Consider the following 27,700-nt stretch of genomic DNA (forward strand, 5'->3'; position numbering starts at 1 on the left):
TTCCGTCATCACTCGAAGAAAAAGAAAATTATCTTTTCGAAACGACGACGGACAAAGACAAAACCGACATACTAACATCACCCGTTCTTACAAGTCGCGAGCTATCACCAACGTCTCACGAAAACTATAACTCGGCTAAAGAGAACATTGAAATTACACAAACGTTTTTACTCTCCCGGTTGTCGCCTTCGTATGAATTCACTGGAAATTTTACGTGCGTTGCGACAACTGAATGCCAAGTATGTCGGCGTCTATCCTGCAATTTACACTTTATGTAAATAAGGATTATAAGTGCCATTAGATTAAAAGGGTAACATATACATAACTTAAGAATAATCATTACGGTTGTAGCATCCATAAAATAGCTACCATTATTGATGTTGAGGCAACCATAAAAGTCACTTACAAAGTACTAGGCCAAGTTTTTATAGTAAAATATTTATTTGTATTAAAGTATTTATTTGTAATATTTATAATTTATTTGTATTAAAACTTATTTTCCAGCTCAATATTATCTCCCTTATTTCTTGCCAATATGCTTCCTTACAATTGTTTTTTTCAGGTGCACAGCAGCCTCGTATCGGCGCACAGCAGCCAATAATTTAATACAAAAGGCTAATATTTATGTTTATGAAGTTTGCACCGCCATTTTGAAAAACAATAAAAATCAAAGTTGTGCTAGATTGTGCTAGGCTTGTGCTACGTTGTGCCGCAAACCGCATTTCGATATCTCAAAGAATAAAGCAAAAATTGAAAAAAATTTTAAAGCCTCGTTTTTAAAGCCCAGCACCGCCATTTTGTCAGAATGAAAAAAAAACAATTGTGCTAGATTGTGCTAGGGTTGTGCTAACTTATGCCGCAAACCGCAGTTCAATAACGTAATTAGTTTATTATAAAATCACAATTAAAAAAATAGTTGCAGCACCGCCATTTTGAAAAACAAAAAAAATCAAAGTTGCGTTGGATTGTGCTAGGGTTTCTTTCTTTTTGTAGAATCATACAGCTGATAATCAAATTGAGTGCTCAACTTCAGAACCGTCGACATCAATACAATCATTAACATTATTAATGCCATCACCGACACCGATAGCTATGGAATTAGATTCTTCACCAACAGCCTCAATGATAGAGTCCGAATTGTTTGAAAGATTTCCTACGAATAAAAGATCTTGTTTTTAACCAAGAATTGACCATACTTTTAAACAAATCTATAAAAATACAAAATAACTAAAAAATATTTTTATTTTTTTAAAAATAGTTTTTATAATAATGGTTAAAATAATTAGATAAATAATTCTTTTTTCAGAGGAAGGATCAAAGGCTGGAGAAATAACTAATGCCATATTGTTCATGATCGCTAAAGATAATATGTCTTTTAATATTGTGGAAAAAGAAGGTTTCAAATACCTTATGAAGACTGCTGTTCCTTTGTACAGTATCCCGGGAAGAAAATCAATCACTAAATACATGAAAGAAAAATATAACTATCTATCATTAATTACAAAAAATAGGCTAAATATCGTCCAGTATATTTCGCTTACATCTGATCTCTGGACCGATGTACTTAACAACGTGAGTTATTTGGAAATGACAGCACATTATGAGTTTGAAGATGAACTTCGATCTACGACAATAGGTGTAACAGAAGTAACGGAACGGCACACAGCTGAAGTTTTAGGAAAGTGGATAGAAAATATAATGAATAATTGGAACATCGATAAAGACAAGGTTGTTTTAATGATAACAGACAATGGAGCAAACATTCTAAAGGCAGTTAATGATACATTGGGCACTAATAAACATCTTCCCTGCTTTGCTCACACGTTAAATTTGGTCGCTACACATACCATGGACTTTGATGATGCAAAAGTTTTGGTGACAAAGATTAAAACGATTGTAACTTTTTTTAAACAATCCTCAATTGCTGCCAACGAGCTACGAAAGATCAGCACCCTCAAGTTAATCCAGTCTGTTGATACGCGTTGGAATTCCACATATTATATGTTGGAACGCTTCATTCTGTTGGCGGATACAGTTGGATAAATTTTATTGAAAATTCCAAGCTCACCTCCAATGTTGACAGCAGATGAATTACTACTTGCAAAAGAAATTCTTCAAATCTTGCGACCAGTTGAACAAGTGACAAAAGAACTATGTGGAGAAAAGTATGTCACAATCAGCAAAATGATTCCAATGATCTACTGTTTAAAAAAGAAAATTGAAATGCTTGACTTGCGTTTAGAGACGTCAATCGCACGAACTGTAATAAGTCGTCTCCAATTTCAAATCACAAAAAGATTTGAAAACATGACATGTAATCGAATTATTGCAGTTTCGACAATACTGGATCCTCGATTTAAGCGATTGCATTTTCAGCAAAACAAACTTGTAGCATGTGCGCAATCAGTCAATTACATTGCTAAATGTATAAAAGAAATTGACCAAACAATTATTCCTGACGATGACACAATGATGACCGAAGCAAACGTAGAGAATTCTGAGGAGTCTGATAACCTCTGGACGTATCACGAAAATCTTGTTAAAGGACAAATCGGAAATGAAAATGATAGAGACAAAGACGAAATGCCAACCGATCTAAAGCATTACTTACATCAACCTCTGGCAAAGTTGAAAGAAAATCCAATGTTCTATTGGTTTAAGAAATACAAAATGATTTATCCAACACTTAGCAAAGTCGCAAGAAAATACTTATTCATGGTTGCAACGTCAGTACCGTCTGAGAGATTATTTTCAAGAGCTGGAAATATTTTAACTGAGGAAAGAAATCGACTTTCTCCAGATCACCTACAGCAATTACTTTTTCTGAACTCTTTGACAATCACAGAATGGCAGTTGAAAGAATGAGTTAATTGAAATTAATTAAATTAGTTAAGTTAGAGATTTTGTTACAGATTACATATACATAAAGAACAGATACATATTATAAAGAATATATATTGTGGTTGTATTTTTATATTTTATAAAATTTTTAAAAAATCGTCAAAAACGATTTTCTTACATTTGTAAGATTAAAAAAAATATAATACTTTTTTAAAAATTGTGTTTTATTTACTACTGATTTAAAAAATTAAATGTAAAATATTATATTTTAAACTTAAAAAATAGTATATTTTTAAAACGCTACAAAATTTTTACAATAATTTATAAATCATTATATAAAAAATTCCTACAATTTTTTAGATCAATTTAGGCTAGATCGATTCTTTAGAGTCGATTTTTTAGGTGAATCGAGTCTCAAGAAACCGATTCAAGATCGATTCAAAAATCGATTCTTTTGGAAGAACCGAACATCCCTAGTCCGTACTCCCGCTACTACCATTCCCGCATACGGCGTCTGTACTCCCACTACTACACCCTGTAATACTCTGCGAATCCACTGCACTCCCATCCTTGCTGGTGCATCTCCCAAACAGCGAAGCCTCGCGCTCGAGCCGCCAAAAAAGAGACGAGAGTGGGATATGCTCGAGGAAGGGTTACGTAACTATATATCCTTATGCAAAAGGACGAGAAGAGCAGATCAAGTCGAGATCAAGATTAAGTTTAGATCAGAATCGGAGAACTAGTAGAGTCGTCTCAATCCTCCTATTTCCATTTTAACTTAGAATATTTCCATTTCTAATTTCAACTTAGAATATTTCTATTTCCACTTAGAATATTACTATTTCCATTTTAACTTAGAATATTCCCATTTCCAATTTCAACTTAGAATATTTCTATTTTCACTTAAAATATTACCATTTCCATTTTAACTTAGAATATTTCCATTCCAATTTTTACTTAGAATACTTCTATTTTTATTTTAACTTAGAATATTTCCACTTTTATTTTAACTTAGAATATTTTCATGTCTTAGAATATTTCCATTTCCATTTTAATTCCAAGTAATCAAACACAGAATATTATCACTCTCAACTTAAAATACCTTTATGCGAATTTAGAAAAGCGAACTTAGATTAATAGAATATTTACCAGCGATCATCTGTTTTAACCAACAATATCCGATACTGTTATCACTTGAATTTAAATAATTTACGTTATAAACTTTTACTTTAATAAGTAGTTGTAAATTTAATTATTGTAAATACAGTAATTGTTTAGTAAACCTCCTGTTTCCTTTATTTTTACAAAAGCCTTTCCTCTCATTCAATTTCGTGATGAATATAATCTCGAAACTATAAAATAAAATATTTTACGCATACATACTCAATCAATCATAAGCTGTGAGTAAGAGCCATCGGTGCGACTGACCCGCATGGTCTGCAACGACTGTTTCAGCGTTGATTGGTCGTAGATCTATTGCTGCTATTTTTATATAATTACGAATACATATTTTCTCTCTGATATCTTCATCACGAATGCCGAAAACACGATGTGGCGGACGCAAGTACCAAGTTCGCAGGATTAAAGCGCAACTTTACCAAACGTTACCTACCTACAGATTTCTTCACTATCTCGGTATAGAAAGAGATTACGCGGTCGCGGATAAAACCGAAACGACTGTATCATTGCAAGTTAGAGTCAGTGAATATAAGTTAGTGCCCGTTAGTTTCTACGTGTCTCGCATCAAGCTATCAGCCATCCCAGCTAAGGACCCGCGATTTATCGCCTACACCATCCGCCCGTCGATAGAGAAGGACGTCCCTACGCATCTTCCGTATAAGCCAGTGCAGATCTCGGTTGAAAAACGACCTGTTGACGTTACATACATCCCTAAGGAGGATCCCAGGTATGAGTTTTATGCATCTAAACAAAGGGTAAGTGCTTGGATTAAGTCACAGTGCCGAACGGTAAATCCGGAGTGTTTAGAATCTCGCGAGAAATAAAATACTCGCCGCTACTCAGCCACGTGGCCGAACGCCTCGCGCCATTTTTACGCAGCCACGCGACGACGCCATTGTTCCGTCTCCGGCCCTCCCACTACCGACGCTGTAGAGAGCCGCGTTTGCTCACTCGAGTCTAACCCCTCTCACCTGTATACGCAACGTCTCCCTACTACCAGCTTTATGACTTCGTTCAATCGTCGCGTAATCTTAATAAATTAAGTGTTTTTCACGAATATCATGGGTGTAATTAATCATGTTCCTCCGCGAAATTGTAAACTTCTTTCCCACCCCCGTGGTATTACTAACGAAATAATTTCGTGCAACAAAGTCATACTTTTACGAAATCATGTCGATAACTCTATTATTTGTCGCGATTGCATCGACGAACAATCTGACCCTAGCGTATACGACGAGGAAATCCGCCATTATATTTACTGTGGCATCAATCCCATTTATGAAGAGTGCTCCGAGTGTTGCGTAATATTAAATACCGCTACCTCATACGATAACTGCAACGTCTGCGCGGCGGAATTCGAGTTATTTTTAATACCCACGCTTTCTGCGCGCTATCGCACCCCCTTTTATAACAACCCAATTACTGTAACCGTCGCACAATCTATATCTCCGTACCACACTGACGAATCCGACCAAGACCCAGAGTAAGGAAAGAAGGGGGGGGGGGGCTAGATATGTGCCCTCCGCATTCGCTTCATTCTCCGGCGTCTTTTAATACTAACGCGCGGCCGGCCCATTATTTCGAATGGATCGCATCCACTAGATGTTCTATCTCGCGAATTTATCAACACCGTCTCGACAGAGAACATATTATCTGTTCCGCGTGCTATATCCGTGCTTCCTGGGAAATCCGCTCGTATTTCCTTACGTTTTAAAACGGAGACACGCTCTACATATCGGATTTTCTCAGTGTTACGACGCTTGTATTTCATGTTTGACACGTTTAACGACTTTCCAACATCTCGACGAATGTCTTATATGTAACGACATTTTAAATGACTTTCTACAATATTTAAATTTATCAGGAGAAGATCCGTATAATTCCGAACGCCCGACGCTTATTGCAATCTCGCAAACGGATGCCGGCCCCTCCGAATAGAAACCCGCAATACGATGAGTTGAATATAATTCGCATATAAGCATCACGAATCAAATTTTGTAAAATTTGCCTGCCACTACTTTATTTTCGGAGAAACGGTAGACCGCTCGACTCTGTTCCTCTAACATTTTTCTCCCTCCTCTCCGGCTACGGGAGAATATTGGCGACGCCGTCCCTCCCGCACGCCCGGGACGTAACACAGGTAATCAATGCACTGGCTAATACCGCTAATATTTTTAAGGTTGTGACTGTTTTTGAAGTGCTACATCAAAGAAAATTGTTCAAAATATCCAGCTTTTTACAATCTTAAAAATTAACATAAGTGTGACAACATTTATTTCGAAAACTATTGCTAGGCTAGCACAACTCAGATATACAATATCAGCTTCTGTCCGTCGGACAAATTAATTTATCCCGAAATAAGTACGATTTAGTCTTACAAAAAGCCCAGCTCGGATGGGTCGTCGGCGGAGTAAACTCTCGACCGACAGAACGGGAATCGTTTCATGCCAATTAATCGAGCTAGCCGAACAAATAGCGAAATTTTGGTCGATCGAAAACACGACCGCTAAAAAATCTGAAATGTCGGAAGACGCAGAATGCGAGCTTCATTACGTATAAAACACAACACGTGACGATTTGGGACGGTACGTCGTACGTTTACCGTTTAAACGAACAGAAAGAGATTTCAGCAATTCACGGGCAATCGCGTTACGCCGCTTCTACGCATTACAGAAAAGACTCGCGAATAATACGAAACTCAAGGAGGAATACGATCGGGTTATACACGAGTATATCCGTTTAGGGCACATGTCATTATTACCTGATGATTCGGAGGACGGATATTATCTCCCCCACCACGCAGTTTCAAAGATTTCGAGCACGACCACAAAGGTCCGGATAGTGTTCGACGCGTCGGCAAAAACGAATAAGGGAATATCGTTGAATAACACGTTGATGGTCGGCCCTACCATCCAAGATAAATTATTCGAACATTTAGTAAGATTTCGCACTCATAAGTACGTAATTACCGCGGACATAGAGAAAATGTATCGACAAATCTGGATACACCCCGACGATCGTAAATATCAGAAAATTGGAATACAAACGTTTCAACTAAATACGGTAACTTTCGGGGTATCCTCGGCTCCGTTTCTAGCGATTCGGACGATACAACAACTCGCGAATGACGAAAGTGCGAACTTTCCAATCGGCACGAAAATATTAAAACTCAAACTTGAAAATCAAAATATGAGAGATGTATACGTGGACGACCTAATATCCGGAGCAAATGATCTCAAAAAACTTATCCAAATCCGCGACGAAACTATTGAGATTTTGCGGCGCGGCGGTTTTAATATAAGACAGTGGGCGTCAAATCACCCACAAGCTCTCAAGAGCCTTGAAGAAAAAACGGTCGACGTAGAATTTCTAACAAATGAGAATCCGGTGTTAAAAACATTAGGAATTACGTGGAATGCGCGTCGCGACGAACTCTTGTAAACTCTATAAAATCAGTCAATCATATTTCCAAACGGCACATTTTATCGGAAATCGCGAAGATTTTCGATCCTTTAGGGTTGATCGGACCAGTCATTCTCGCATCGAAAATACTAATGCAGGAATGTTGGAAATCGAAAATTTCATGAGACGAATCGGTTCCGGCCGCATTACATTCGTCATGATCATCATTCGCGGAACAACTTGAGTTGATCGACCATTTAAACATTCCCCATCGGCTGATAATCGACAGAGCGATTAATATTCAAATTCACGGATTTTGCGACGCGAGCAAATCCGGATACGGAGCCTGCATATATTTTCGATCTCGCGATAAATACGGTAACACACTCGTGAGATTATGTTGCGCAAAGACGCGCGTCATCCCTCTTAAAGACATCACGATCTCCCGACTAGAACTTTGCGGGGCGTTAACATTAGCACGACTGTTCCGAGAAATTTCAAACGCTTTCACATTTAGACCGATTTAAATTATTTTTTGGACGGACTCAATGATCGTCCTACATTGGCTGAAAAAATCGCCAAACGCGTTGAAAATAATCAAAGCAAACCGTGTTAGAGAAATTCAAGAGATCGTAAAGGAAATTGAATGGCGACATGTTCGGTCGGAAAACAATCCAGCCAACGCGCTGTCTCGAAGTCAACTTCGCCGGGAATTTCTAAGCAACGAATCGTGGTTTGATAGCCCCCCGTGGCTCAGGCAATCGGAATCGGCGTGGCCGATCTCTTGTGAAGTTCCCATCAAAGACGTGCTCGGATTAAAGGAAGCCTCGTGTTTAATATTGCCGGTTGAACCAAATGACATTTTTCTGCGATTCTCATCGTACACGCGATTAATTCGCGTCATTGCATATTGCTTACGCATGCTGTCCTCGAACAAAAACAAGGGCATGCTTACGAATCGTGAAATAACTAAAGCCGAAACACGCATATTACGAAATATTCAAAGAACGCAATTTAAATCCGAAATTGATCGCATTTCAAGGTCAGAGGAAGTAAAGGGTTCTAAATTAACGGCTTTAAGCCCCATTATTGACGAATCGGGTCTGCTTCGCATCGGTAGCAGGTTGCGAAAGGTGGATATCCCCCTTGCACAAAGACACCCAATACTATTACCCTCTCGCAATCACGTCATTGACCTAATTATCCGAGAAACACACGACCAAAACTTTCACTCAGATATACAGACAACGCTGTATACGCTTTGCCATCGATTTTAGTTACTCGATGGAAAAAATCAAGTGCGTAGAATTGTAAGACAATGCACACGGTGCATTAGATCCGCGCGAACCCTGTCGAATATAAAGTGGCAGACTTGCCAAAATCCCGATTCAACAGCCTTCCACAACACCAGCATAGATTTTTTCGGTCCTATGTTTGTTAAAGAAAAAAAGCAGCAAAATCGCGGTCGAATTAAAGTATATGATTGCGTTTTCATTTGTATGTCGACCAAGGCCGTTCATATAGAGATCGTGAGTGATCTTTCAACCAAAGCATTTTTAGCAGCTTTGAAACGCTTTATAGGGCCAAGGGCAATTCCTGCGAACATTTACTCTGACAATGGAACAAATTTCGTAGGCGCTAACAACCAAATTCGTGAATGATACGCCTTACACGAATCCAACGAATTTAAAGTGCAAAATAATGACTTCGCTACGAGTAAAAGAATCTCGTGGCATTTCAACCCCCCTTCCTCATCTCATTTCGGAGGAATTTGGGAAGCGGTAGTAAAATCGTTTAAACATCACTTCAAAAGAGTAGTAGGAGATCTCTTATTCACGTACGAAGAGTTAAATACCTTAGCCATCGAAATCGAGGCTATCCTTAACTCGAGACCATTATGTCCAATCTCAACCGATCTAAATGATCCACTCGCACTAACACCCGCACATTTCTTAGTGGGACAACCACTCACAATGCTGCCGGAAGATAATTACGTTTCTGTTTCAGAGAACCGACTGACCTCCTGGCGATTGATATCCAGGACCCGCCAAAATTTTTGGCGTAGGTGGCAAATCGAATACTTAAGCGAACTACAAAAACGGCAAAAATGAACCGACTCAAACGCTGGTCTCAAACAAGACGACATTGTAATACTCATGGATAAAAATCAACCATGCACACGGTAGCAGCTGGGACGAGTGGTGGAAACGCATCCAGGAGACGACGGAGTGGTTAGGGTGGCTACAATCAAGACGACTCAAGAACTCTTCAAGCGAAACGCAAAAACGATTTGCCCGCTTCTGAATGTAGTTTAAGAATGTTATAGCAACATCTGTTACTCTTTGCACGTAAACGCTAATACATGACTCATTAAATTACATGGATAATTCATATTATGCAACCTCATATCGAATTCTCATGTTAATTGTTGATCGTTAGACTCCCAACGGGGGGAGAATGTTCCATGGGAAGGGAAAATTTGATATTCAGATTTGTACCTGACCTATGTTTTACGAATGCGACATTTCTAGTCTGATACGGACTTAATGAAAAGACAAACTATAAATGCCAGCCAAAGAATAACACAGTAGATGTTCTAATTCGTATGAACATTTACTTTATAATTGGCGCATGTTCTATATGTCATTATTTTTGTAAAGAAAAAAAACGTAATACTCTCATTTTATAGTGTCAAATCTAAAAAATTGTTTTATATTATAAAAACTTGCTAAAGATTAGTAATAATGTTTTAGTTTCTATAAAAATATTTGTTCTTATAATTGGCGCAAAATATTTAGATATCACTATTTTTGTACAGAAGTTAATTTGTGTGTGTGAGTATAAACTTAAAAAATTTCAGGAATATATATTACATAGGTTAAATTTGACACACTTAGTATATATTACTTAGGTTGAATTTGACACACTTAGTATATAATACTTAGGTTGAATCATCCAATAATTTTTTTGCTTAAAAGAAAAACCAAACATTTGGCGTCTTTTTTTTACCTTTTTTAAAGGGGTAATTTTGTTGGGATATCACGCATTTTGTAGTGTTTATAAACCACTTAGATTGAATTTGATGTATATATCACTTAGATTGAATTTAATGAAAAATGTCTTATTTGACATATAAGTAAATTATTTTTTTCTATTCCATATATCACTTAGGTTAAAGTTGATCAAAAGTTTTATCTTGAATTTTGTAAATTTTTCGTTAAAAGAAAACCACACACTTGGCGCTTTTTTTACCCTTTTTAAAAAGGTAATTTTGTTTGGATATCACGCATTTTGTATTTTTTTATAAACTACTTAGGTTTATAGACCACTTAAGGTTACACTCTAAAACTTTCTCTTTAAGAAAAATTTTATTAAAAAGCTAAAGTTTATATAACGGATATAATAATATAAATTTTTTAATGAAATTTTCCTTTAGAGCATGTTTTGGAACCAGGCCTAAATTGAATTTGATCAAAACGATTATCTTGAATTTGTGTCTTTCCTTAAAGAAACCCACACCTTTTTACCTTTTTTTAAAAGGATAATTATGTTTGGTCACTAAAATGTTATTTGATGTAACATAGACTAAGTGATATTTTAGTTTAAGGAAAAAATCACAAATCCAAGATAAAACTTTTGATCAAATTCAACTTAAATAATATATACCATTGGATGGAAAAAATCACATTTATTTATGTATCAAATAAATTCAAGATAATTTTATGAAATTCAACCTAGGTAACATATATGTGTGAGCTTCTTTTAAAAAGCAAAAAGTAATACTTTTGATTCAACCTAAATAGATACATATCATATTTATTTATCAAATAAATCCAAGATAAAATTTTTTTCATCAAATTTAACCTATGATGTAACATAGATTAATTGAAGCAAATATTTTAATCATTGATTAATAAATTGCATTATGCACAAATACAACTTTATTGTGTAAAAAGAACATTTACACATAAAACAAATAATCAATCAATGAATTAAACAACTCGCTTTAAATTTCTCGGTTTTTTAAATATTTATAAATTTAAATTTATATTAAATTAAGAATATATACTTAATAAGAATATATACTTAATGTAAAATTAAAATGAAAAAGTAAAATAGCTCTCAGATTTTAGTGTCGATGAGAAAGTTCTCAATTTTTAAAATATTTATAAAAATTTACATTAATATTAAATTAAGAATATATACTTTGCTGAATCCACAAATATAACTTTAAACATTTACACAGAAGACAAAAATCAATCAATGAATTAAGAAACTCGCTTCAAAATTTCTCATTTAAAATTTAAATTATATGATTTGACAATTTCAGCAATAATATACATTTTACATCACGCAACATCTCATCAACCTCATCGACACCATTGTAAAATCTAAGCTATGTTACTCTCTGATTAATTAATTTTACTTTGGTGTCAATGATTAATTGACAATTACAGCAATAAAAATACACAATTTTACATCACACAACATCTCATCTATTTCATCAACACAAGTGTAAAATTTTAATGAACGATGATTAAATAGATGAGATGTTAAAAATCATTAAATAAATGATTTAACCTCCACTACACATGTCACTTGACACGAGCTGACCTGTGGCCCGAGCAACTTATGTGACCCATTAATCATCAACACCAATGTAAAATTAAAAATAAAATAGCTCTCTGATTTTACATTAGTGTCGATGAGAGATAAGATGTTGTATGATGTAGAACAATTGTGTATTGGTTAAATGTTGCTGTAATTGTCAATCAATATTAATAACTATTAATTATATCTAACAAAATTTTAAACGAATGGTTTTAATAATACTATTTTTATTCTTTACTAGTAACATATAATTGTTGATATCTTGGTGCCAAAAGTAATACCTTGGTGATGGTGATAGTTCTCATCCTTACAACATTATCATTGACAATTACAGCAATAATACACATTTTATATCACGTAACATCTCATCTACCTCACCGACACCAGTGTAAAATCTGAGCTATGTTACTCTCTGATTAATTAATTTTACATTGGTGTCAATGATTAAATTGACAATTAAAAAATCAGCATAACCTCATACATGTCATTTCATGCGAGCTAACGCGTGGCGCGAGCGAGCGACTGGCGACCCACATGATTTATACACGATGCTATAGTGACGATGCAAACGTCACATGGTAGTAGATGAGCGAGATGGAATTTTGTCTCTCATTTTCAGCACCCGCACTACCCGCAGAAATACCAACAAGGTTCAGTGTGGCAGGTGGGACGGAATTTTCGCGCATGCGTGGTGGACGCGGCCTCACTGAAGTAGCTACTATAAGCGAAAAGATGTGCCGGTGGTCGCCCGTAATGAATTATAAAAATAAACTATATAAAGTATAAAACAATATATAATTAAAACACACATACACACTGTAAAAATGTAATTACTGGGAAAGAAAAGTTACAAAAAGTTCACAACACACTGTTAATATTAAAATAAAATATTTTATTTGGCAGAAATATAGAATACCAACATTTGTTGCTAGGATAAGGAAAACTGTCAAAAACCTTACCAGTATTCTTTACAAAACAAGAATTATAATTACTTACAAAATTAAACTTTTTTACATAACAATATTTAATTTAAAAAGGGAACATTGTTACTAATGTAAAAATACAAAATTAATTTACTTTATATGTTAAAAAATAATAAAATCGTGTTTTTTAACTGAAGCTTCAATAAATGTGTAATTAACATATATAATATTAATGTTTTTTAAATCAAACGTAATAATTATAACAATAATAAAATTTATTTATTATTAACAATAGTAAAATTTTATTAATTTAAGAAATTAATTTAATAAGATTTAAGAAAAGTAAAAAACAAAAACAGTACAATTATTTAAAAAAAAACTAAATGCACATTAATTGCACAAAAATTGCACTAACATAAAAAAAATACTGCTCAATAAAAATAATTACACATAATTATAAATAATTAAAATTTTTTAAATAATTATAAATAAATAATTATAAATTATAAATAAAAAACTAATAATAGAATATTGCACAACAAATTGTACTATTATAATATAATATAAAATTAAAATGCTCTGAAAAATAATAATAAATAAAAAGCACTTGAAAAAAGAATAGCATATACAGAGCAGAATATGATAGTAATGCATAAAGAGAGTAATGGCTAAATGAAACAATCAATGCGAAAGCTGTTGTGGAAAATAATTTTAAAAAATTAAAAGAAAAATTAAACATCATTAGGTGAATTTTGATCCCCATATAAATTTGCCGTATTATTTGCCGCAGTTCTAAATGTCTAACATCTACCTCAAAATTAGTGCAATTAATATTTTTATCTTGAAAGCTGGACCGGACTATACAAATTGCGGAAAGTGTATCATTTGCTAAACGATTACGTTTTTTATTTTTGACATCTGTAACTATAGAGAAAATTCTTTCGGCCTCAGCATTTGAATGTGGAAGAGAAAGAACTATTTCAATTAATAATTCTAAATTTGGAAATATTTTTGTTCCATCAAAATTTGTAGACTCTAATATATTTTTCCACATCTCATCTATTTCTAGAGAAGCTAACTCTTCTTTCTTTTTTTCATCAAAAATTGATAGCAGAATTCGTCATTCAAATGCTAACTGCGTTACATTACTAAATTTTATTTGTTCGACAATATATGTTAAATCTTTAATTTTAGTTTGACTTTCATTATATAAAGCTATTTTCGGATCTAAAAATGACAATTGTTCAAAAAGAATATCTTGACATGGTAAACGCTTCAACATTTCTTAACTGCAGTAACATAAAAATCTAAACATTTTAATTTGATTTGTTGCGCGCACTCTACAGATAAAGTTTTTAAAAAGCTTTCACACTCCGGTCCCACATACATTTTGTCGATGTGTTGTATATTCTTTTTATCATTTAAGTCCAAAGTAAAAATATTATTTAAAACATTAAACTTTACAAAATTTTGAGCAAATCGAAATATTAATTGTTGACTATTTTTATACAACGTGTAAACTAAAATATTACGTGACTGAAATAAAGCGTTAAAATTATTTACAAAATTTAAACAATATTGCAAAAATAATAAATATGCTTTAATCGAATTGTCATTAAAGTGTTCTAAAATAGTTTCCGCGGATTTTAATTTATCCTCAACAACAGCTAAAATAAAATAATTTTTTAAAACTTCCCAATTTTCGAGAAGTCTAACAATGCATTTTTGAAAACTAAGCCATCTAGTATTCGAAAGTTTTAATATTTTATGTTGATCTACGTTAAACAAATCTTGAAATTTTGTTAAAATTGCACATCTCTTTGCACTACCCGAAATATAAGTAGCTACTCCTTTAATTAAGTTTTCACAAGACGAAAGTAATTTTTCGCAAGCTTTACTGGCCACAAGTGTCGATGAATGACAAATACAATTTAAAGTAATTAATCCCGGAACTTCTAATTTTAAGCGACTTATAAAAGAATTATTGCATTCTACCATAACGGATGCGTTGTCACATGCTAATCCGACAATGTTTTTAATAGGAATTTCTTTTTTTTTGTAATAAATTTTTAAATAACTCAAAAATTTTACTGGATGAACAATCTGTCACGTCTAATGATAATAAATCTAATAACTGAGTACTCATTTTTTTGTTCAAAGGGGAAATATATTTAACAAGAATGCACATTACTTTAGTGTCCAAAATATCAGTACTCTCATCAACTAAAATAGAAAATTTACAAGTTTTTAAATTTTCAACAAGTTTTTCAGATTCACATTTGGCAAGAACATTTTTTACAATATATGAACATTTTTTTCGAGCAAGTGAAAGATCTTGTACAACTTTAGAATCAACATTAATATCTTTTAACAACAGAACCAAATGATCTACAATACTGAAAGCAATGTTATGTTCCGCGAGACACACTGCTAATTTAATTTCGGCACGTTTGACTCTATCTTTATGTGACAAAGAATTATCATTAGCAGCAGAGAGTGCATAGAAACTCTTCGGGATCTCCTCGAATACCTGGAACGGTCCGGTGAGAAACATTCCTCACAATTCCGAACTTTGGTTTTGATAAACAAAACTACCGTCCAACGTCACTTCTACCCCCCCCCCCCCGCCATCGTCAGCGGAAAAAATAAAGCTCTTTTTTCGATTTTTTATTACGTAAGTTACCGCGCGGCTTACATAAATATTTGCCGCTGTTACATCGCGGCGGGTATATGTTCCGGATATGCTCGATAACGTTGCCTTCATCGTGGCTATACTAGAGATACGAAAATCAAGGGGAGGGGGGTGATGTAGGAATCTTTTAAATTTTATTACGCTAAATTTCTCCACTCCGAGTGGCTATTTTGTATGAGAGGTGATAATTTGACGACGGTCGGCTCCGGGTTATTATACAGTTTGTCGGCTGTATCGCGTAAAAACTCGAAAAATCCTTCGCCCACTCTAATGCACGTATTACAATCTGCGTAGGCTCGCGTCAGGAGAAAAATAATGTAGCATTCAGAACATTCTTGAGTCGTTTCTAAGTCCCAATATGAATAAGATAATGACGATACACGCGATTGAAAGAATGGGCTCGGGGTGGTCTGCGTAGTACTCATCACAAAGAATAATATTATTCATACGATTTCGATAAAATAATAATACGCGCAGAGCGCGGTCTCATTTCAGTCGTCATATGGTCGCTGGCTCATTACTCGGATACTAGTGCACTGAAAAAAAAGATTGGTAATAATAATCCAGCCTAGATAATAGTTACTAAATGTTGTGGTGAAATAGTTTCAATTAAATGTTCAGTTAATGTAACAAAAAAATATGGTAACCATTACTAAGCAGTTTGGTTTATCTAAGATTTGGAAATTGGTAATGAGGCGTTAAGATTATTATCAAATTATATAATAAATATAAACCAACGAATTAGCAAATATGATTAAAATATTTAGTAATAGATACCAAATGATATAATAAGTAATATCAAATCAATTTGTTATTAATATTAAATAATTTGGTTTTACTGTTGCTTGATTTAATAAATATTATCAAATTGTTTGGTCATAATTACTATATAATTTGACAAGAATTTAACAAAAAATAAATTCTAATTATTTCTACGGTAATTTTGTAAGAGGAAGAAGACTATACAACATGTTTCAGCCAAGTCAGAGTCGTATATCTTGTTAAATCATGTTTAATCTCTATATCTGAAAAAACGGTCACCCATCCAAGTCTCAACCATCGCCGACGTTGCTTGATTTCGAAGACCGTACGCATCCTAACGCAGGCGTTAGAATGCGTACGGTCTCGATGATCCATGAACATTTCTTGTTTATGCATACATATTTGTTATAGATCATTACAATAGATGTTGTCAGAAGAATGAAACATGTATAGTTAACTTACATTTTTATAAATAAATATGAAGTTTTACAGTTTTTTTACTTATTTTTACATGTGCGCGCAAAATAGCATGTGGAATAACTTATTAAAAAGTCTGTTTTTGCTCTGTTCGTATAAAATTAAAAAAAATTTTTAATGTTATTTTTTATAATTTTTTAATATTATTAACATGCCACATTGTTTCAATAAATGTACTTTAAATTCTTTATCGGGAATTAGGTGAAGAAATTGGGCATAAGTAATAAATCAAAAATAAATTTTTTTTAATGTAAATAAAAAGTTAAAAAATATTTATAAAAATTATTGTATTAAATAAAAAATTAATATAAAATAAATGTTTTAAAAATGTTTAAAAAATAATTGAAAAATGTTTATAATAACATTATTTGATAACATTAAACAAATAATTTGGTAATTATTGCCAAACTGTATGAAGAAGCTTTACCAACAGAATTGATAACAATTTCCAGAATATTTAATAATAGTTACTAAATATTCCGGTAATTGTTATTAAATCACTTAGTAAAGCTTCTTCATACAGTTTGATAATAATTACCGAATTATTTGTTTAATATTAATAAATAATTTTGTTATAAGTACAAATCATTTAGTTGTAACAACTAAACGCTAATTTTGCTTTTATAAATATTTATTAATTATTACTAAATGCATGGTTATTATTATTATGTTTGGTAGTACTTACTTAATATTGTATTAATACACTCAACAAAATACATTTAATAGCTATTACTAAGCTTTTTTTTTCAGTGTGGATGACGCGGGCACATTTTAAATCGTTTCAATGCATTATTGAGTATGAATTATTTGCATTTGCAGTATATTATTTTATTAATTTTATTGTTTCGACAAAGAGAAAGGACGCCAGGATATTACTGATGGCGTCGTCACACGTTCAGAAAGATGGCGGCGTCGGTAGCGTGGGTGATAGCGTCACCACGCGTTCGGAAAAGATGGCGGCGTTAGTGGCGTCGCTGACGGTATGACTGCGCGTCCCGAGAAAATGGCGGTACGGATAGCGTGGATGATAGCGTCACCACGTGCCATGAATGAGATTACTTTTATTAATGATCAATCATGAGAAAAATGGCATTAGCTTGTACGTCGCTGTGAAATGAGTTAAGATGAGATTATTAATTCGCGAGCTGTAGCTCTGTGATCGGGTGTTCCAAAGGATTATATTTGCCGACACGTGGCTAGAGGGAGGCGTCGCAGTTAATTTGTTGTTAGCGTTGTTAATTAATAATTGAGATGGTCCTACCTTTAGGTGAACTTCTCCCTTGCTGGTCTGCATGCTTTGATTGTTTTTCGTGAATGCTCTGAGCTGTGCTCCTCTGGTTGCGAAAATATTGGGATCGATGTGTGGATAGTTTTTAAGAATCACTCACTTTGATAATTGTTAAACACTACGCGTATATTTAAACATTAATAAGAAATACAAATAGTTTGCCACATTACAAAAAATTAGTTGCTTATTCACTACTTTTGGTTACACAATGAAATGGTAGAACTTATAGATTAAGACTCTTCTAAGAGAGGTGAACGGCGCGCTAACGCGGAGAGAGACTAAGACGAATCGAAGTTAGGAATAGAACTGCACAAGCGGCTTCGCCCGCTCCGGGCAATGCTGCCAGATTTGGTTGGGTTACCCGGCCACGCTAAGCCGACGCATGCGCTTACAAGTTAAATACAGTAACGTATCACAAATTTACGGACTTTCGTGACTACACAGGAGCGCGTGAATAAGTAGAGATTAAAATGTTAATATAATAATGAAAAATAAATTTTTCTGTAAGTAAGAAAAATATTTTATTTTGCAGAAATTATTATATCAATAGTCATTGCAATTACAAGAAAGAAAGCCATTAAAAATCTTAACAGAATTTATAAAATAAAAATTACATTTTATGTTTAAATTAAAAGCAAATATTTAACGAAACAAGTTATATTTTTTTTACAAGGGGGAAAATCTTTTTACAGTGTTTCTTGGGCCGAAAACCTAGTGGTCCTCTACTCAAGAAGGTGAAGACCCGAATGCCCGTACACCCGAGTGTGAGATTTCATGTAAGGTACATCGTTAAAGATTCTACTTCATAACCTACTATAATAATAATTATAATCTACAACTAGTATAATAATAATTATAAGCTATTAAAATAATAAAAAATAATAATTCTAATTTATATTAATTTTCTATAAAAAATACTTATTATAATTATAAATAACGTAACTAAATTATCACATATATATATCATAGATATTTCACAGATATGTCTATCTAAAACTTAGAAATGTTAATCCTTTCCTTTCCTTTTCTAAAAAAGCCATGTTATTTATTTATCGAATGTATCGAAGTCATCTCGAAAGTCTCGAAGAATTGTTGCCTTTAATCCGCGATGCTGATTGGTTCTTTCGCTGATCATTGAGTCGCATGCTTCGTAGTGTTTGACAGTTGTGTTTGACAGTTGTGTTTTCACGTCAAAATTGGTTATATCAAAAGTGTGTAAGTAATAAGGTAAGTAATAAAGAGATATATTAAGTAATAATATAATCGGAAATAACAATAGTATCTTTAAAATTTTATAATTTTTTAGAAAAAAGAAGGAAAAGAAATAGATTAGTAGGAGAAAGAGAGAAAGAAGAAGCAGAAAAGGAAACAGAAGGAGAAACAGTGACTTCTATAGAAAGAAGGAGCGGAAAAAGGAGAGAGAGAAAGAGAGTGTAAGAAAGAAGAAAAAGAAGAGTGTTATAGCATTAACAGTAAATATTATTGTATTGAATATTTTATGTAGTTAGCAGCTCGCAATTACATATATTATTGGCTATATTTTTTTTCTGTGTGTGTATATTTGGGCGTGCGCGCGCGCGTGTGTGTTTGTGTAAAATTATGTAAATTTATAAATAATTACATAATATATAAAAATATATTAAAATATATAAAAATATATAAAAATATATTTCATGTAAAAAAAAAACAAATACATTTTATACATGTAGATTAACAAAAACTATAGGAATAAATTTATTTAAGAAAAATTCTATTACAAAAATAATTAAAAACGGATACATAATTAAAAAAGAATTAATAAAGACATCATGACTTGACGTAACGATTTCTTTCTTAGTATTTTATTCATTAGCATAAATGTATAACATTAATACTCATATTTACAAAATAATTTTATTTTAATTTTTAAATTTTTTACATTCTCTTTTCTTTCAAAAAATTTATAAGAATTTTTGATGATGCAATTATTGATCCAGCAGCCAGAAGACAAAGCAATGCATTCAATATATCATTCGAAACCAAGATATTCCCTGAGTTTTCCTTATTGTTCCTCAAAACTTCGGTATCCGTTAGCATAAATGTATAATATTACTCATATTTATAAAATATTTTATTTCAATTTTTAAATTTTCTACATTCTCTTTCTTTATTAACGCGCACGCACGTGTGTGTGTGTGTGTGTGTGTGTGTGTGTGTGTGTGTGTGTGTGTGTGTGTGTGTGTGTGTGTGTGTGTGTGTGTGTGTGTGTGTGTGTGTGTGTGTGTGTGTGTGTGTGTGTGTGTGTGGTAAATAAATGTGTGTGGTAAATAAACACTATTTTTTATGTAAGTATGTTATGTCTTCGTTTTACAATACATAGTATAATTAAAATTAATAATGATTATGGTGGAAAAAGTGAGAAAATCTGTTTAAAAAATAATAAAATCTGTTTAATCCGTAAAATGTTTTTATTTTTTATTTAAATTTTTTTTATATACAAACTTAAGTTATTTGTACTTGATGAACTTTTGATCAATAAAAATTATTAAATTTCTTGCGTGTATTTTAACTTATAATATTATTTTAATTGAATTTAATAACTTATAAATAATAATATTACGTATTAACAATAATATTAATTTTAAAACTTTTTAAATTGTCACATTGTTTAAATTTTATATTTTATATTGAATGTCGTTTCTTCTCTATCTGTAAAATATGTTATAATAAATTAAGTTATACATAATATCATAATATTAATTAAATAAATTACTTCAGGTAAAGTTTCCGACATTTTTCTTTTTTGAGGAATTTGAACGCCTTTTAATAATTTGGATAAGTTCATGCGACCCGTTAATTTTCGAATATCATTTGTATCATTTACCAGTAAATATACTGGATCACCTATAAAAATATGGATAAATAATAATTAATAGTTATATTAATAGGGAGTTATTATGGATAAATAGTAACACGAAATAAAATATAAATGTAAAATACAAATATAAAATATACAATTTTGTTAAAACAATTTAAAATAACAGATATTATTATAATAATAAAATAATTTAATAAATATTTAAAATATTATTATTAAAGCTATATAGTTAAATATATTATTCATCACAAAATACTAATACTAAACATAAATACTTGTCGTTTGAACAGTTCCAATTATCTCTATCTTGTCTCCTTTCTGAATTCCAAATTTATTATATTCCTGTTTATCAAAATTTATAATATGGACTTCTATTTTATATGTTCCATCTGTTATCGAACCATATGCAATTATTTTATTTTGTTTATTGTCATGTGATTCCGAAAAATTTGTTTTAATGTAAGCTTGCAAAACTGAAAAATATGCATATGTAAATATAAATTTGCATCAATATTTATGTATAAATTCCGAATTGCATAAATTATATTTTTATTTGAAACACACACACACACACACACACACATATATATATATATATATATATATATATATATATATGTTAAAATATTATGTATATTATATATGTTAAAATATTATGTATATTAAAGCGTACTAATGCGTTGAGTTGTATTTAATATTTCATTTAATTTAACTGGTATTGGTTTAGCCTGAGAATTTGGAGTGGGTTCATATTTCCCCAAATCAGAAATCACAGTATTTTTGCGTATTAGCAATTCGTAGGAAACGTTACCATTATTAAAAGATGCTATTTTAGGAATTCTGGCTTGTACGCCATCCAGGTGAACAATCTCCATTAAAATCATTAAATTAAATGTTATTAATATTATTAATGTTATTTAAAAAATACATTATACTTAAAGTTATTAAGTAAAAATATAAAAGTAAAGACAAAGAAATAGAGAAAGTATAGAATAAGGTATAGGTATTTTTGTAGGATTTTTCAAGTAATTCCAAGTAAAGTGAAAAAATTGTTATACTTTTTTTTTAAATATTTACATGGTTTGGTATAATATATGGAATTATTCTGTCAATGTCATCATTCCACGAAACAATTTGTATTCGTCTCCCACTGCCATTATTTAAGAAAAATTTTAAAATTTTATATTGTTGGTTGTTCCCGACTATTCTGGGAGATTCGATCCCATTAATATAACCGATTATTTCACTATAAAAAAAGTTTAAAATTGTGCATCAATATATATATTTTAAATACAGTCATCAGCAGAGATTGGCTTGATGTTTTTCATCTCTAAGCGTGTATTAATATCCGAGTAATGAAGTACAATTGTTGAAAATGTTATTTATTTATATATAATAAAATCTTATTAACAAAATAAAATAATGATATTTAAAAACTTACACTGTCGAATCAAAAATCTGAATTGCATCCAATTCTTCATTTTTTGTTAATAATTCGGTAGGGTCAATTTTTTCTAATTCTCTTTCAAGATTTGACAGTTCCGTTTCAAAATTTGACATTTTTAATTAAAATTCTGTGCAAAATATAATTATAATAATTAAATTAACAATTAAATTAATAATTTTAAGCGCGAGAAAACTAAAGAAAAGAGAATAAAAGAAAATAAGAAAAAGAATGAGAAAAAAGATAAAAAAAAGAGAGAAATGAAGAAAACGAAAGAAAATAAGATAAAGAGTACACGAGAAAGAGAGAGGGGGGGGAAAAGAGATGGGAGAGAGAGAGAGAGATAGAGAGAGACGAGAGATATAGAGAGAGAGATATAGGTGGGGGTAGGGTGGAGGAGGATAGGAGGAGTAGGAGGGGGGGGGGGGTTGATCATATCCGAGCAATAAATATAGAGAGCAGAGCAGAGAGAGAGAAGATAGACCGAGAGAGAGAGAGAGTGTGTGTGTGTGTGTGTGTGTGTGTGCGCGCGCGCGCGCGCGCGCGCGTGCGTGCGTGCGTGCGTGCGTGCGTGCGTGCGTGCGTGCGTGCGTGCGTGCGTGCGTGTGTGTGTGTGTGTGTGTGTGTGTGTGTGTGTGTGTGTGTGTGTGTGTGTGTGTGTGTGTGAGGACGCGCGCGCATGTGCATGTGCAAAAGTAAGCAAAGGAGAGCAAGAACAAAAAGTGCGAGTGTGAAAAAGCATAATAGCGTGAAAGCAAAAAGAAGTTAAAAGAGAAAGCAAAAAAGAAGTGTATAGTGAGTATAGTATAGAAGAATATTATTGAAATAAAGATGTTTAAAATGATCTAAAGCAGGATAAAATTAAATGAGCATAAAAGATTAAAATTGAAAAAAGAAATTACTTTTATTAGAAAATTATATAGAATTTTGTTCCCTTTTTGATCCTTTCTTCTTTTGCTTTTTTATTTTTATTTACTTTATATTTTTATTATTACCTTTTTGTATTGCTTTCAGATTTTATATGTACTTTCTTAAACTTTTTTAAACTCCGTAATGTATTATCAAACACATTTGAAATAACAAACGAAAGTTTGTTATTAACTACCATTGAAAATGAATATTGGAACAAAATGAATATTGGAATTTTAAATATTTAATCGATTTGTTAAATCAATTTTTTAATCGATTCTTTTTAATAATTTGAGAGATAGAAATAAACACTGATATGAGTTATTAGAAATAGACTAAAAAAAGTATTAATATTTTATAGATAAATATTAATATTATATAGATAATTACGCAAGATTGAGAACAAGAAAATGCGTGATTGAAAGAGAGAAAAAGGATAGAAATAAAATTTAATCATTTTTTGTCGAAAAAGTAATATTTAATTTAAGCGCAATTACATGTTATTGGCTATTTTTATTAATTATTTTTATTAATGTATGTGCATATGTATGCGTGCGCGCGTGTGAGTGTGTGTGTATGTGTTTTTTATATAATATTATGTATGTAAATTAAAAAAAAATTGTAATATGAAAATATAAAACTGTGAGTATTTATAATTTTTAAAAATTTTTTGCAATAAACGTTAAATTAAAACTAAATAAATCATAAATCGTTTATATAGACTTTAATGTTTAAAAATAAAAAATTATTTGAAAATAATAATTTTTTGCTGATGTACTACTTTTTGCATTAAATTTACTTACAGTTTTTTGGGGAGATTTTAAGATGCTCTTCAGCGGGAGGGTGAAAGAGAAAGATAGAGGTGTTAGATAGAGAAGGGGATAAAATATGATAGTGTGTGAGATTAATATTACGGAAGAAGAATAAGTGCAATGTTAAATACAAAAATGCGAAGTGGCGCGCGCGAAGCGCGCGCAATGTTGTGTTCTAGTATTTTAAAATCAACATTTTAAAAAATTGCAACATGCAATGTTAAAAAAAATAAATAAAACATTATTTTATACATAATAAGCATAATCATTGTTTTATTAATATGCATTTAAAAAAGTCACATATGCAATAAAAAAATTAAGTCATAATGTTTTATAACTAACATGCATAAAGAGCTGTGCAGTATACATATATAATAAAATTACTATTCGATTTTTGATTATTATTTTCCGAGATATTTTAACTGAAAGTGAATTTGACAGCTAAATTTCAGATAAAGTTTAGTAGCGGCGTGACATTTGCGCAGTGAAGTTTGCGTCATGCAGCACGATTCTTTATGTACTTGGCGTTGCGCCGCTACCGCGTCGCTTAATAAAGCAAAAGAAAAATTTATATAAAATAACAGATATAATATAATTAACAGATAAAATATAATTATTTAAATTAACTAAGTTAAAAGTTTTATTTTTTTAATTTGAGTCAGGTTTCCAACTTTATCATTATTCAACTTTTGACTTTTCAGTTATTACGCAATCCTGCAATTTATTACAGCAAATGGAAAGATTAAGAAGCAAAACAAATGGGATAAGCGGTCAAATAATCATTTCTTTAATTGCACCTCACGATTTGCAAATCTTTTCTCTTTTTTCCTTGTCGGACGTTTGATTATGCTCTATTTACTTGAAAAACATAGAAGATAGAAGACGTAAAATAGGAATTTCTCCGTGAATTCATTGATTAAAGTGTATTATCAACTATGTATAATACACGAGCCACGTGCAAGGAGAATGAAACGGAACATTCGTGTACGTGTAATTCAATCTCTCGATTTGAAACTTGTCTGTTTTTTTAGCAGAATGTTCTACATAGGAAGCAATTTTTTAACATCTTTTCTTTTCCGTGTAATGTGGCACAGGATTATGCAACAACGTAAATAAAAAACTAAAGTTTTCAAGCACTTAAAAAATTTATTACGCAGAGACAAAATGCGTAAAAGAATAAATTAAAACAAATCCTCCTTTCTAAAAAAGGGCATGGCATCGATACTCGAATCTCTCGAAGTATTGTTGTCGCTTTTCCGCGATGCCGATTGGTTCTCTTGCTGCGCTTACTTCGTGAGCGGCTGTCATTGCGGTGATCGTGTGTTTTGACATTTCATGCATATATTGATGGTTATGTGTATATAGTGATTATATATATAATAAATACAAAATATTGGTGTCAGTTATATATCTAAGAAGACTATTTCTTTTAATTAATATTTTTAATATTTTTATTAATAATAAATGATATTGATATTTTATGATATTTTAATGATATTTTTATTGATAATCATAATTTCTTGAAATAATATAATGATAATGTTTGTACATGGCATAGACAAAGGCTGCGTTCGGGGAGTGCGCTATTTGCGCAATTTGCATCTGAGACTGTTCGAGGAGACGCTTTTCGGCGCTATGAAAGCAATGCTGACGTCATGACCGAAGTAATGTGACGTCATTATTGGCGCTATTTCGCGCTATCTTTTCCGAGGTAGGGCAGGAGATGCTAACAGATGCTAACAACGCTGATTGGTCCACATTTTCTTTTCAAATAGTTGGAATCGTGGTTATATGTACACGGAACTCAAAGATTATAAATCAAAGGATTAAAATTAAGAAAAAACAGTCAATAATGGAAAAAGAAGAAAATACAGAGATTTCTCTTATAGATGAAAATGGTATAAATTATACATTAAAAGTATCTGCAGAAGATGCAACACGTGCACAAAAAGGTATGTAATTTTATTTGTTATAGGTTAATACTTTAAAATTTTCAATTTTTAATCTGTTTTAATCTCTTTAACTTTTAGTTTTTTGTACATTTATTGTAATTCATAATTATTGTAATAAGGTAATAGAGGTTATGTGGATCATAAAGATTTGCTAATAATTATCAAGCGTAAATCAAATAATAATATAAAAATGGATAAATCGGATTAAAATAAATATAATGATTTATAATTTGTATTTGTAATTTTTTAAATATATTAATTTTAGTGTATTATCTATTATTTTTACAGATTTGATGTTTGCAACGAGTCTTTTAGAAATGGCAAAGATGCAATCTAATACCGAATCAACTGTTTCGTCTATTTCTGATGAAGGAGATAGTAATGAGTCATTATTTAAATGGTCTCATGCAGCAACACTCTTTCTAGTAGAGGAATATCGTCGGCAAGAAAAGAATCTGACATCGGGCAAAATATCTCAGAAGAAAGGATGGAACAATATTGCATTAGCGTTGTCTACTAAAGGTTATAATGTCACTGGATCTCAGTGCATATCAAAATTTCATGGAATGAAGAGGACCTATAAGTCCATAAAGGATCATAATTCGAAATCAGGGAATAATCCAAGATCATGGCCTTATATGGAAGTCATGGAATCGTTACTTGGAGAGCGACCTTTCATGTCACCACCAGCAATTGCTTCTTCAAGTAACACTTGCCACTTAAAAAATGTATTAACTCCATCCAGTGCAAACACACTTAGCGATGTAGACTTAACCAAACCAAATCCACGAAAGCGCAAAGCACAAGAAGAAACATTAACAATTGCTAAAGCAATTACTCAAAGTCGACAATTAGCCGAGAACAACAAAGAACAGAGACACAAGGAAAGAATGGATTTTCGAAAAGAAATGTTGGGATTTATGCAAAAAATGTTGGAAAAGCTGTGATGTTTTTAAAATTTATTTAATATTTTAAGTATAAAACGAGACAACATTACAAGCAAAATCATAACTTTTTAAAGTATTCTAAACATAAATAGAATACTTAAAAAAGTTATGAAGTTGTTTTCTTCCATGCAATTTCTTTATAGTTTTTATTACATTTTTAGTATTGCTAGTATATCTATTGTTTTTTGTCTCGTCCTTTTTTTCAATTCTATATATAAACTTAACATCTATCTTATATCTACTTATGTTCGCTATTACATATGTAATTTATATATCTGTGATATATGAGTATTATACATGTGATATCTTAAACCAAAGTGTTCATGAAAGACTAATATGCGTATAAAATAAGATTTTTTTAAATTTATTTAATGCTATAAGTTGAAATATCTCCTAAGCAATGGAATAAATGCTCGTTATAAAAATTTTATCTTTAGTTACATATATGTATATTTGCTTTTGCGCTTAATCTACCTCAAAGCACAATACTAATTTATTTTTATTCAAAGGCAAATATTTTAAGTCAAATACTATAAGAGATAATATAAATGTATTTTTTCAAATACAGAAATAAAATGTATGAAATAAATATATATACATATAA

General features: G+C 31.7%; 2 protein-coding genes across 2 annotated transcripts; both read left to right on the forward strand.

Annotated features, from left to right (window-relative positions):
• The first annotated feature begins 2,043 nt into the window (after positions 1–2,043).
• On the forward strand, positions 2,044–2,959 carry LOC118645401 (zinc finger BED domain-containing protein 4-like). Its single transcript, XM_036286326.1, has one exon. It carries the CDS (start codon positions 2,074–2,076, stop codon positions 2,863–2,865), a length of 792 nt encoding a protein of 263 aa, XP_036142219.1. The 5' UTR covers positions 2,044–2,073; the 3' UTR covers positions 2,866–2,959.
• Positions 2,960–24,503: 21,544 nt separating this feature from the next.
• LOC118648891 lies at positions 24,504–27,672 on the forward strand. Its single transcript, XM_036295419.1, has one exon. The coding sequence runs from the start codon at positions 26,443–26,445 to the stop codon at positions 27,094–27,096; it is 654 nt and encodes a 217-aa protein (XP_036151312.1). The 5' UTR covers positions 24,504–26,442; the 3' UTR covers positions 27,097–27,672.
• Positions 27,673–27,700: the final 28 nt, after the last annotated feature.

Source organism: Monomorium pharaonis, chromosome 1, assembly GCF_013373865.1.
Source record: "Monomorium pharaonis isolate MP-MQ-018 chromosome 1, ASM1337386v2, whole genome shotgun sequence".
Taxonomy (NCBI): Eukaryota; Metazoa; Arthropoda; class Insecta; order Hymenoptera; family Formicidae; genus Monomorium; species Monomorium pharaonis.

What these genes read in the sequence shown, in the direction of transcription:
- LOC118645401 (XM_036286326.1), top strand. Translation starts at nt 2,074, where the DNA reads ATGTTGACAGCAGATGAATTACTACTTGCAAAAGAAATTCTTCAAATC.
- LOC118648891 (XM_036295419.1), top strand. Translation starts at nt 26,443, where the DNA reads ATGTTTGCAACGAGTCTTTTAGAAATGGCAAAGATGCAATCTAATACC.